This window comes from Sminthopsis crassicaudata, chromosome 3 (genome assembly GCF_048593235.1).
Source record: "Sminthopsis crassicaudata isolate SCR6 chromosome 3, ASM4859323v1, whole genome shotgun sequence".
NCBI lineage: Eukaryota > Metazoa > Chordata > Mammalia > Dasyuromorphia > Dasyuridae > Sminthopsis > Sminthopsis crassicaudata.
In genome coordinates this window covers 406,633,248-406,646,523 of record NC_133619.1, presented here as the reverse complement: position 1 = coordinate 406,646,523, position 13,276 = coordinate 406,633,248, and the positions used below count along the sequence as shown (strand labels likewise).

General features: G+C 32.5%; 1 protein-coding gene across 2 annotated transcripts in view; it reads left to right on the top strand.

The window, feature by feature from the left end:
• The window catches only part of PLCL1 (phospholipase C like 1 (inactive)), a 413,553-nt gene that overhangs the window by 327,542 nt on the left and 72,735 nt on the right, over positions 1-13,276 (top strand). For both annotated transcript variants that reach the window (XM_074302773.1, XM_074302774.1), the window contains exon 3: positions 1,084-1,287. In XM_074302773.1, coding sequence (XP_074158874.1) covers positions 1,084-1,287 — 204 coding nt within the window. The remainder of the gene's footprint in view (positions 1-1,083; positions 1,288-13,276) is intronic.

The window sequence follows — 13,276 nt, the reverse complement described above, 5'->3', positions numbered from 1 at the left end:
AGAGTAATACTATACCAAACTTACTGAAAGGTCCCAGAGCTGAATGAGAGAAAATACTATTAAAATATTAATTGTTCATTTTCCAGTACCCTATTTTATCTTAATTTACTTATCAATAGAATTTTAGCAGTTAGGTAGAAATATCATCAAATAAATTTCACATGTGCATATTTTCCATATATTTAGTTTGAAAATTCTATTCTATCAATTAAAAATCTAATATATATATATATATATATACACACACACATATATATATATATATATATATATATATATATGAAAATTATATAGTGTATAATTATTTTCCCTCTTAAAAGGAAGTACAAAACTTGCCTCTTTTAAATCCTTGAGACCCCTGTTAGCATCTCTTATTAGTTTATTCTGGATAGTATAAATAATGATAAGAGCCAATATTATGCATATGAAATATTAAATCAGAGGATCATAATTTATTTGACTTTAATAGAATAGTTTATATAAGTAAGATTCAGTACAAGAGACTGGTAAACTGAGTATCAACAGAAGGTATTCTAACTGAAGGTATAATTTAATGTTTACATTCTCTTAGAGTTCTAGCATTCTGTTATTATGTACCGAAAACAGATTAGAAAGATTAGAAAATGGCAACAATCACTTTCACTTATATGTTAGAAACTAATGTGACTTAAGAACTGTTCTTTATTATGAAAGAGAAAGAACTAGTGTAATAGAAGAATAAAAAGTAATTATAGCAAAAATTAAATTATAATTAACAAGTTATTGTTAGTTTAAAAACTATTTAAAATGTTTTTTGGAGGAAGTTTGCTTTAAAAATGCATTAATATGATCTTTAAAAATGACCTGCTTTGTTCTTATGGAATATGAGAAGCTGCTTAACTCAGAGAAGTGTGGGATGATAAATGAATATTGTTATTTTAAAATACTGGTTATTTTCCAGTTTACCTCAAATTTTGCAGTTCTAATCTGTTTTGGAATTATAAAAAGTCTTAATAGAATTATCCATTAAGAACGGATGCTTTATAAAATAGATGTATTGTGTTAAACTATCCAATATAATTCCCATTTTTTTTTCCCTGACAGAATGCAATAGTGTCTGTTAAAGAGCTTTGTGGACTCCCTCCAATTGCCAGCTTGAAGCAGTGCATGTTGACTTTGTCCTCTCGGCTAATAAACAGTGATGATACACCCTCTGTATCTCTCATTATGAAAGATAACTTCCCATACCTGGAACCTTTGGGGACCATACCAGATGTACAGAAAAAGGTCCTAGCTGCCTATGACCTGGTATGAAATTTTACAACCTAATCTAACATTTTTTAATAATTGTTTTGTGTATTTGGATGAGTGTTGCCAGTTTTGCTGATTATAGTTTGTTTTGCTTTGTACTACTCATTGAGTAAATGTGGGGAGAGTTCTTCTAATTCTATCTATGGAATGCAAGCAGCTACAGGTTGAAATGGCATTCTCCTTGTTCCCACCTAAAGTAAAGCTTTTTATTTTATTTAAGTTAATATTATTGATGTTATTGCTAAAACATTGTTTGTGCACCAAATATTAGGAGCAGCATTGATTGTAAATGTCTCATTAAATTGATAGACAATGTGAATCAAGCTTAGATATCAATAGTGATTTGAATGCAATTAAAGTGAAATATTTTTAGAGCTTAAATTTTTTGAAATCTTAGTTTTCTTAGTTAAATTTAAAAACTTTAAAAACATTTATTAAGTACGAAATGGACCATGTTATAGGACTTAAGGATATTTTAAAAAGGACATTGAACACAATCTATGAAATGAAGAATCATTGTTTTGCAGATAAAAAGTAATTAATAGTAAAATCCAGTTACTGAAATTCAAACTAAATTTCACATTAGTTTTGGCTAGAAGTTCTTTTGTTCCCCATATCTTTTTATTCATGAAACCTTTTTTCTTTCCTTTCTTTTTCCTTCTTTTTTTCCTTTCTTCCTCTTCTTCCTCTACTGTTGCCAAAGCTGCCACTTATACAGTAGACTGAAGTAATTGCTCTTTAAACAGTGACTTTAGTTCCCCTAGTTACAATCAAAATTGATGCCATGGAAACCACTCATTTCTTCACTTGATTTTCAAGCTAAGAATTAAAATTCATTCTTTTCAGAGAAGGGGAAGAAACAGTTCCCCTAGCCCTGCAACAACAACAACAACAACAAACAACAACAACAACAACAACAACAGAGAAATCAGGATGGTGACTGGTTGCTTTTGCTGTAGACCCTAAAGTTGGCATTGGCCATCACTGGTTTATTAGTTTTATTGGCTGAATCAGAGCCTGAATATCAACTTTTCTATACATATTTCAGAAGTATAGCTTATAATCTGTGTACAGCATACTTAACCAAAGTTTAAGCCCCAAAACCATAACTGAAAGAATAATAGGCTCATCACTGCGTTGTTCATAATCCCCATTTCTAGGCAAGTAGTGAACATGGCCAGTGCATTTGCCATACATTTGGAGTGCCTCATGCTGTATCTCATGCCTCATAGACACCTGTGCAAATGGTCTTGAGACCCATTTAAAATAACTGTGAAAACATATGTCTGTCTTAGGTGAACATTTCTTACTAAAAGGATACCAACTACTCTTTGAGGATCTTATATGTACTTAATTTTTGAAATGTTATCTCCCTCATTAGAATATGAGTTTCTTTAGGGCAGACATTGTTTCTTTTTATAGTTAGTGTCTGGGTATAATAAATGCTTAATTAAGCATATATATTGAATGGATTTGTTGATAAGAGAAAAAAGAGATATACCTATAATATTGTCAGTTTGTTCATCAGTATATCACCAATTCTTTTTTCCCAATATAACTTTCATTTCTCCATCTACTTTAAATAGTGAAGGATAGTTCAGATTGAATGCTTGGCTTGTAATCAAGAAGATCTGAGTTCAAATCTCACTCTCAGACGCTTATTTATGTTACACTGGGCAATGGAAGTTGTTTAACTTATCTTTGCCTCAGTTTCCTCAACTGTAAAATGAACATGATTATAATAGTACCTGCCTCCCAGGATTGTTGGGAAGATAGAGTGAAACAATATTCATAAAGCACTTAGCACAGTGCCTGGAATGTTTAGGTACTTAATAAATTCTTTGTTGTTATTCAGTCATTTTATTTTTGTCAAACTCTTTGTAACTCCATTTGGAGTTTCTTTGGCAAAGATACTGGAGTGGTTAGTGATTTCCTCCTCCAGTTTATTTGATAGATAAGGAAACTGAGGTAAAGAGGATTATGTGATTTGCTCAGGCTCATATAGTAGTTAAGTGTCTCAGGCCAGATTTGAAGTTAGGAAGATCAGATTTTCTGACTACAGGCAGGGCAGTCTGTTCACTTGTGTAACTTAGCTGCATTTGATAAAATCTAGCTGTTATTATTACTCTGTGCATATCTAGTATATACCTAGTCATTTACATATTTATTCCTTAGAATGTAAACTCCTTGAGGGTAGAGACTTATTTTGCTTTTCTCTAAGTGCTTAATGCAGGGCACAAAGGCCAGGGCACATTGTAAGTAATAAAAACCTACTGACTGACATTGATGAGTGACAAAAGGAATATGCTGATAATTTTGGCAAAAGAAGCGAGTGATACACTTTTTTTGTTGCCTAAGGTACAGTGTTTGCTTTAAGCTAGTTAGTATTCCTCATGCTCTTATTCCTTTAATATTTATTTCTGGGATATTCTCAATATGCCTTTTTGTAGAAGCATGGACTTTGTTGTGTGTGAAAATAATAGTTGTCTCTATTCAATAAATGGGCATGATTTAAAGCAGTTTCATGAATTCTCTTTATCCCCTTAAGAGACTATCCTTTAATTTTATGATGCGGAATAGAAATTTGTAGGCTGTTTATGAAATATGATTAATGCCAGACTAGGTAGAAAGACAAAGACTTAATATGTTGTAGAAAACAATTTTAAAATAAAGGAATATGAGTTAGCTATGTGACAATTAGGGTACTTAAATTGGATCCCAATCATTACAAATTCAGGATTTGGCAGAAATTGTACTTTTCCACATAGTTGGGAAGAAAAAACAGCAACTACATTCAATAAATGGAAAAGAAAATATAGTTTTCTTTGGCTTAGAGGACAAAAGACCATGAAAATAGTTCTACAGAAAAAAAGGTTTGGCTAAACAACCTTTCTATGCTGATAATCAAATGCTTATACTATGTGACAGGCACATATTGTTAAATATAAAATGAAAGATAAAAGATAGTCCCTTATAAGCCAGAAATATTAATGAATATTATCATCCTTATGATGATCCTTTTTATTTTAATATTTTTTCAATTATATGTACAATGGTTTTTTATATTATTTTTTTTAAATTTGGGATTCTCAATTCTCTCCCTTCCTTCCTCCCGTCTCTTGTCATTGAGAGAGTAAACAATTTGATTTTGGTTATACATGTAGTCATGAAAAACTTATTTCCTTATTAGTCACACTGTGAAACAAAACACAGTCTCCCCCCCTCCCAAACAAAAAAAAAACAAGAAAAGTTTAAAGAATTATATGTTTCAGTCTGTACTCAGACATTATCAGTTCTTTCTCTGGGAGGTAGATAGCATTTTCCATTTCATTGTTTTAAATTATTATTATGCTGATAATAACCAAGTCATTCAGTTGATCATTGTTTAGTATTGTTGTTACTATGTACAATGTACTTCTGTTCTGCTTACTTCATTTTGCATTAGCTCATATACATTTTCCCAGGTTTTTCTGAAAGCATCCTGTTTATCATTTCTCATAGTACAACAGTGTTTTCATCACAATCATATACCCCAACTTGTTCGACCATTCTCCAATTGATAGGCTTCCCCTCAATTTCCAACAATCCCCTAAAATTACTATAAATATTTTTATAGATATAGGTTCTCTTCCTTTCTAAAAATATCTCTTTGGAATACATCCCTTGTAGTAGTATTGCTGGGACAAAAGTATGAAGTTTTATAAGTCTTTAAGTATAGTTCCAAATTGCTCTCCAAAATGTTTGGATTGGTTTACAACTCCACCAACAGTGTATGTATTAGTGCTCTAATTTTGCTATCCCCAACACTATTGGTCATTTTTCTTTTCTGTAATATTAGCCAATCTGATAGTTGTGAAACATTTCTCTAATCAAAAGTGATTGAGAGCATTTTTATATGAATATAGGTAATTTTGATTTCTTCAGCTAAAACTGAATGTTTATATCTTTTGACTAGTTATCAATTGTGGAATGACTTGTATTCCTATAATTTTTTCTGGTAGTTTTTTTAAAGTATATTTTTTAATAATACACATTGCTTTATGGATCATGTTGGGAGAGAAAATCAGAGCAAAAGGGAAAACCATGGGAGAGATTAAAAAAAAAAAAACCAGAAAAAAAATGAACATAGCATGTGTTGATTTACATTCAGTTTCCTTAGATCATTTTCTGGATACAGATGGCATATTCTGTCCAAAGTCTATTGGGATTGCTCTGCATCACTGAACCGCTGAGAAGAACCAAGCCTTTCATAGTTGATCATCACACATTCTTGCTCTTATTGTGTATACTGTATTCCTGGTTTTGCTTGTTTCACTCAGCATCAGTTCATGTAAATGTTTCCAGGCCTTTCTATAATCAACTTGTTGATCATTTTTTACAGAACAATGATATTCTACTACCTTCATATATGACAATTTGTTCAACCGTTCCCTAATTGATGGACATATATACTCACTTTCCAATTTGTTGTTACCAAAAAAAGAGATGCTAAAAACATTTTTGCACATGTAGATCCTTTTTCCTCCTTTATGATTTCCTTAGGCTACAGCCCCAGTAATGGCATTTATGAGTTAAAGGGTATGCACAGTTTTATAGCCCTTGGGGCATAGTTCCAGATTGCTTTCCAGAACGGTTGAATCCATTCATAGTTCCACCAACAATATATTAATGTCCCAGATTTCTCATTTCCCATCCCCTCCAACATTTAATATTATCTTTTCCTGCCATCTTAGCCAATCTGAGAGGTGTAAGGTGGTATGTCAGAGTTGTTTTAATTTGCATTTCTCTAATCAACAGTGATTTAGAGCACTTTTTCATATAACTATAAATGGCTTTGATTTTGTCATTGGAAAATTGTTCATATCCTTTGACTATTTGTCAATTGGGGAATGACTTGCATTCTTATAAATTTGATGCAGTTCTTTATATATTTTAGAAATGAGACATTTATCAGAAATACTGTTTCCCAGCTTTGTACTTCCCTTTTAATCTTATTTTTGTTGGTATTTTTATAAATTTATATTATATAATATAAATTTATAAGTTCATGAATTCAAATCTGTATATATTTGAGAAATGTGGCTTTTATCAGAGAAACTTACTATAAAAATCTTCTCTTCCTATTTTCTGCTTTCCTTTTTACCTTGATTGTACTGGTTTTATTTGTGCAAATACTTTTTAATTTACTGCAATCGTATTTATGCTTTTATTAAATAATTTATTAAATAAAATTTATTTTATATCTTGTATGTATTTTTTGGTCACAAATTCTTCCCTTACCCATATCTGACAGCTTAATTATTTTATGTTCCCCTAATTTGCTTATGGTATTATCCTTTATGTACAAATCATGTAATTTTTCCAGTTCTGTTTTATAGGTGAGTAAATTCCATTCATGCTCAAAGTTATGATTTTTAACTGTATATTTCCCTCCATCCTACTTTTTCTGATTTAGCATCTCTCTCTCTCCCTTCTCACTCTATTCTTCTTCAATAGTGTTTTTGCTTCTTACCTTTGCCTCTCCCAATCCTCACTCCCTTCTATCAGCCCTTCTCTTTCTCTTATCCTTTCCCCCTCCTACTTCCCTATATAGGCTAGATAGATTACATACTTAAATGAGAATATATATTATTTTTGCTTTGAGACAATTATGATAAGGGTAAGTGCTATCTGCCACTCTCACCCCCATCTTTTCCTTCACTATTAAAACTCTTTTGCTTCTTTTTATGTCAGATAAATTATCCTGTTCTATCTTTCTCCTCCTCCAATCTGAATGTATCTTTGTTTTTCACATTTATTTTTATTTTGGAGGGTTATCTCTAAACCATCCCGTCATAATTAATTCATACCCATGTCCTCTGTCTATGTATATTGCCGTAATAATGAAAAAGTTCTTTAAAATTACACTATCCTCTTCTCAAGGATAAGTTTAACCTTATTGAATTCCTTAAGATTTCTCTTTCATATTTACCGGGTTTTTTTGCTTGTTTTGAGTTTGCATTTGAAAATCAAATAATCCATTAAATGCTTGAAATTTTTCTAACCCCGCCTATTGACTCTTCTCTCTATATACAACTTTCCCTGAGCATGATATTGTAATCCCTATGTGTGAAATATTTCTTTTTCACCTCCAATCCACTTCATCAAATCTTTGTTCGGTCATTCAATTGTGTCAGAATCTTTGTGACCCTTTGGAGTATAGTATGCTGGAGTTTTCTTGGGAAAGACACTAAAGTAGTGTGCTATTTCCTTCACCAGTGGAATAAAGCAACTTGATTAGGGTCACACAGGTATTAAGTATCAGAGACCACATTTAAATTCAGGTCTTCATGATCCTGGGCCAGCACTCTATCCACTGAGCTACCTTCCTGTCCCCTAGGGAATTCTTTGCTTCCTTCCAATCTCAGCTCAAGTACCATCACTTGGAGTAAGCCTTTCTAATTTCTGCAGTTATTAGTACCCTTCTCCAAGAAACTGTATTTATGTATTGATATAATCTTTAATTTTTTATGTGCATGTTTCTTCCCAAAATAATATAACACTTTAAGGATAGGGACTGTTTCGGTTTTTTTTGGCTTTGTATTTGTAATACTTGGGGACAGTTCCTAACAAATGGTAAATGTTTAATAAATGATTACTGAATGAATGAAAAGTTGATTGAACCAAATGGTGGAGGATCTTAAATTCCAGGCTAAGATCAATAGGAAGTTACTCAAGTGATTTTTGAGTGGAGCTCATAAAATCACCCTGCTTTTGTTTGTTTGTTTAGGAAGATTATTGGAGAATTTGGAGGCAGGCAGATCAGTTAGGTCTGGGATTGTTAAACCTCTTTCTCTCTTGTAATGTTCTTGAATTGCTCAATTATAATCCTTCTCTGGGAGGAGATCTGTAAAATCTTTTCCTTTGTGCATAGGTTTCTTGGGAGCTCTGAATCTCCTCCAGCTCTTGTTCTCCCCCAAATCAGACTGGTCTCCTTTCAGCTTGCCTGGTGTCAAAACTCTATCCCAGAGTCGATTCTCTCAGACCCAATGCTGCCCCTCTTTTATCCTCCTAGAGAATAGGCATGTGAGAATAATTCCACCAATGAATTTGCTCCTCTTAGAATTCCTAAGGTGTAAACTCCCTTTAAAGGCCCGAACCAAAGGTCTGAGCCAAAGAACTGTCAAGTCAACCTGAGTTCTCACCTTGTAATTGTCCAGACAACCTGAATTCTCACCTTGTCACTGTCCAGACAACCTGAGTTCTCACCTTGTCACTGTCCAGACAACCTGAGTTCTCACCTTGTAATCCTAACACTCTCTCTGTCTTTTTCTTTCTCTCTCTCTTTGTGTGTGTGTGTGTGTGTGTGTGTGTGTGTGTGTGTGTGTGTGTGTGTGTGTGTGTGTGTGTGTGTGTTGGACTCCTTCAATAGTTTGGTAAAATCCATGAATGCTTTTCAGATTTATAAATCTATAAAATAAAATATATAGCATTACCAAGTTGCCAATTACATTGAAATATAATTATCAAAATATTTTGAAATACCAGATAAAGGACCCCTGAGTTAGATAATAATTTCACATATAAATTACTGAAAGAACTCATAATCTACATGGAGAAACCATGCATATACATAAAGAGTAGCAATTCAAGATTGCATATGGTTGTTTTCTTTTAACAATAATAATTCCTATAATTGTGAACCTCTTGGGAATTTACAACAATTTGAATTTCTTATGGTAGAAAAATTCAGATTAGCTTTATATAACTCTAGTGTGTGAATCATTGAGAAAGATGATCTATGCATGCTCTAAACACAGCTCAATTATACAAGACTTACAATGCATTGGAATTATTCTTAAGAATACCCTGCTGCCAAACTATCATTCTCTACTTTTCCTTTTTGTCTGATTTAATCTTGGTTAAATCTATTTTTTTCATAGGAAAAAATTCTTTCTGCATAGTGCATAATGTATCTATATGATTTTTAACATTAAGTATCCCTGTAATTGGACCTTAATTAAGTATCCCTGTAATTATACCTAGCATAAACACTATCAATTATCTACTATCTTTCAATCATCTATTTATCAACATGTTTATCAATTATCTACCAATCATCTGTTCTTCTATCATCTATTTATTCTACTTTGAATATAACCTACTCCTTCCCTCTCTTACCCAGATTTCCCTAAAGATAATGATTCTAGCCCTCTTCCAAGTCTAACAAAAACTCCTCCATGCTACAGAGACCTTTATCCTATGCTAACAACATAAAACATAAAATGAAACATAAAAATGAAGCAAATGATGTTTTCTCTCCCTGACTTGAATGTGACTTCCTCAGATGTTATGATCTCATTTTCCCCCCTTTCAATTGCAACCAATAAGACAAGGCACAGTGGATTTGCTGGCTTATAAAGAATGTTTATAAATATTGTTGAATGACTTTCCTTATTTTTTTTCATCTTTAAAGGCTGACATTTTGATTTCTGCCCTGTTAGATGAAGTATAGGATGTCTCTTGATGTATGGCCAGGGAACCCTTGTGGCTTCCTTGTGATTTTCTGTATTTGAATTAATATACAGACTATTTATTGAATCAAGAATGTCTTGGGTAAATTAGCCAGAGATCAAAGTGGTTAAAGAACATGTGTAGCTGTAAAAAAAATAACTTCAAAGCAATTTCTGCAGATGATTTCTAGACTATATTCTTGAACATTAAGGTAGAAGTTAAAGTTTTACTGTGGTGGAAGTAAGAGAATTTCTGAAGATATAGAACAAATAAAAACAATTTATAATACATTGACCTAATGTACCTGAATATTTTACCTTGTCTATTAAAGGGAACTGGGAAATGAGTATTACTAGAAAACTCTCAAATTGAGTTAATTGCTATCTAATGCAAAGAGATTATGCAATGAATAATACTCCAGGCCTGCAGTCAGTCTTAGTAGCTATGTGAGCCTGAATAAGTTACTTCACTTCTCTATGCCTCAGTTTCCTCATCTATAAAATGGGGATTATAATATCATCTGCTTCTTGGGATTGACATGAGGATCAAATAATATATTTGTATAGCCCTTTGCAAACCTTAAATCACTATATAAATAACAGCTAGCTTTTTTTTTCCCCCAATGGAAGCAATATGATATTCCATATGGCCTTCCTAACCAAGGTTTTTTGAGCAGAAGGAAATAATTTTTCAAGAGTTTGGGGTTACTCCATAGTTCTGAGAGGTATTATGTTCCCAAGTGATACTAAGAATCAGAGATAAGAAGAAAGGGCAATGTCACTGTGAAATCCCAGCTGTGTTGAAGTGCCAATTCTCACATATATTGCTTGTATAACTCTGGAAAAATTGATTATTCTATGAGTTCTCCAGGGAACCAGGGCTATAAAACTACCAATCTGCATTGGTAGAGGGATTTCCCTTATCCTGAATTTCCTACACCAATTTAATTACAAGGATGGGCAAAAAAATATAGTTTTTCAAAGCAAAAAAAGTTGGTCTTCTAAAAGTACAAATATATTTTATCAAAATATTTTGAATTCCAACTGAACAAATAAAACAGTTCTTCCTCACTCAGGAATATTAGTTTTCCTTAGTATGTCATATTAGTGTAAATCATACACAAAATAATTGACTCAGAGGATAACAATGGGGCAAGTGGGGAAAAAAAAAACATTGTAAATAAAACAATAATTTATTGACATGCATCAATTACAAAGAACCACAACCCAAAGATTCAAGTTCTAGCTCCCACCATCCTAATGTATTAGAATTGGATGGATTCTTTGGGGCTGGAATTCTAGAAGTTCCAGATGTATCTGACTAATAGTCATCTAGCCTTGGCTTGAAGACTTCAGTGAGGAAAACCTGCTTCTTATTTTTCCTTACACTGAGCCTAAATCTATTTCTCTGTATTAATTGCTCCTGTTTTTTTTTTTCCTGAGGGAAAAGTAGAGCAAATTCAATTCTTTTCCCACATGATAACTTTGAAAACATTTGAAAGAGAGCCATTATGCCCTTTTGTTTTTCTTTTGCCAAGCTAAACATCTCCATTTTTAAAGCCAATTTCCATAAATACTGAGATCGGTTTTTTAAACTTGATCACTAATTTTGTATATTCTTCAACTTATCCTTTCTGAAATGTGTCACTTAGAACTATAATACTCCAATTGTGGTTTGACTGGTAATGCAGTGGAATCTCTTTGATCCTGGATACTGGATACCTCTTAAGGTGATTTCCACTGGACCACTTGAGGTTACTGCTGCATAAATTCCATCTTCTGACTCCATGCCTTTGTAATGGCTGGCTGTACCCATGCTTGTAAAATATTTTCCCTCCTCACATTTTGTCTCTTAGTTCCCATGCCCTCCTTCAAGTCTTAGCTCAAAAGGACTTTCCTAGTCCTCCCATCTGCTAGTGTGGTCTTCTCTAAAATTACCTCTCATCTACTCTGTATGTGTCTTATCTGTATCTGGTTATCTATATTCTGTCTTCTCATTAGAATGTGAACACCTATGACTCTGGTTTTGTATGACTTTATAGTCTAAGCATTTAGCACAGTGTTCTGCATATAGCTAACAATTGATAAATGGTTTTTGATTGATCATTAATTTAATCCATTCACTTTTGACTCATTTGAAATTGTAGAATATGAAAATTCATTTTTTTTTCAAAATATTGTCTATCTTCTAACTTGTAATTATAAAATTAATTTATTGAACCTGATTTTAACATTTTCTCTCTTAGATACACACATCTATCTATCTGTCATCTATCTATATTTATATCCATATCCCTGTTACATTTCATCTTATTTGATTTGGCTTAATATTCTAGTTATTGCCTTCTTGCATTGTCATATGCAATTTTTTCCTTTTTATAGTTCAAGATATTTCATTGATGAAGACTGTATAGCCAGTAGTTTTTTAAATTGTCCAAAGCAGCAAATGGCACAGCAGTAATTAGTAAGAGAGCTAATTAGATTGCAGAATGTTACCCTTCTTTAAAAAGATACCTTGTAAAACACACAACAGATGTTTAGATAAATAAATGTGAAAAAAAACCACAATGAAGTTTTCTAAACATCCGCTTAGTTTTCTCCTGAGCAGGCACTGTGCAATAAGACAAGAAACTGTTACAACTTGTCATCTATAACATGATTCCAAGGTCTTTTGCTCCCCAAATAATATTGATAACTGACTAAAAAAAAACACACAAAAAAACTTGTCAGTAGTCAGCCAAGTTCTATCTAAGTTTATATTGGTGATACCTTTAATGCCATCTACCAATCTGATGAGTATGGCATTTGTGGTTTATCTAAGTCATTGATCAAAAATAATAACAAGTATTTATTAAGCATCTACCATGTTCTATGCATAGGAGCAAACTTGGGTTCTAGGGTACCACTCTAATGATCTCCTTCTAAGTAAACATGGAATTATTCTTTTGGTCTCATCTTGTCCCCAATAATAACATCAAAGACTCTCAAATCTTTGCTAAAATACAGGTAAATTATAGCATTTCTTTGGTCTTTTCAAATAAACCTATTAGAAAAACATATAATTAGTCTGTCCTGGTCTATTTTATATAACCTTTGGTGGTTCTTTTTGATCCTATTTTCTTTTTTTTTTAAATGATCCCCAAACCATTCCTTTAATATATATTATATATTTTTCCAAAAAGTAGTCAAGCTTACTATTTCTTTCCTCTTTTGAAAATAGGGAAATCATTGTCCTCCTTCAGTCTTTTGGCACACCTCTTAATCTCTATGATGTCATTCACAGTGGCTCAGCAATAGCATCTGCCAGTATTTTTTTTTTTAATGGTCTAATAGTGACTTGAACTCAAGGGCACCTTAATGCTCTCTTACAATCTTTCCCACTTGACTTTGGATTTAACTCCTTTGTTCTATTATTTTCCATCAGAAAATGAGTCTTCTTAGTAGAGAAAATAACAAAATTAGAGTTGAGTAGATATATCCACTATCTCTTGTCC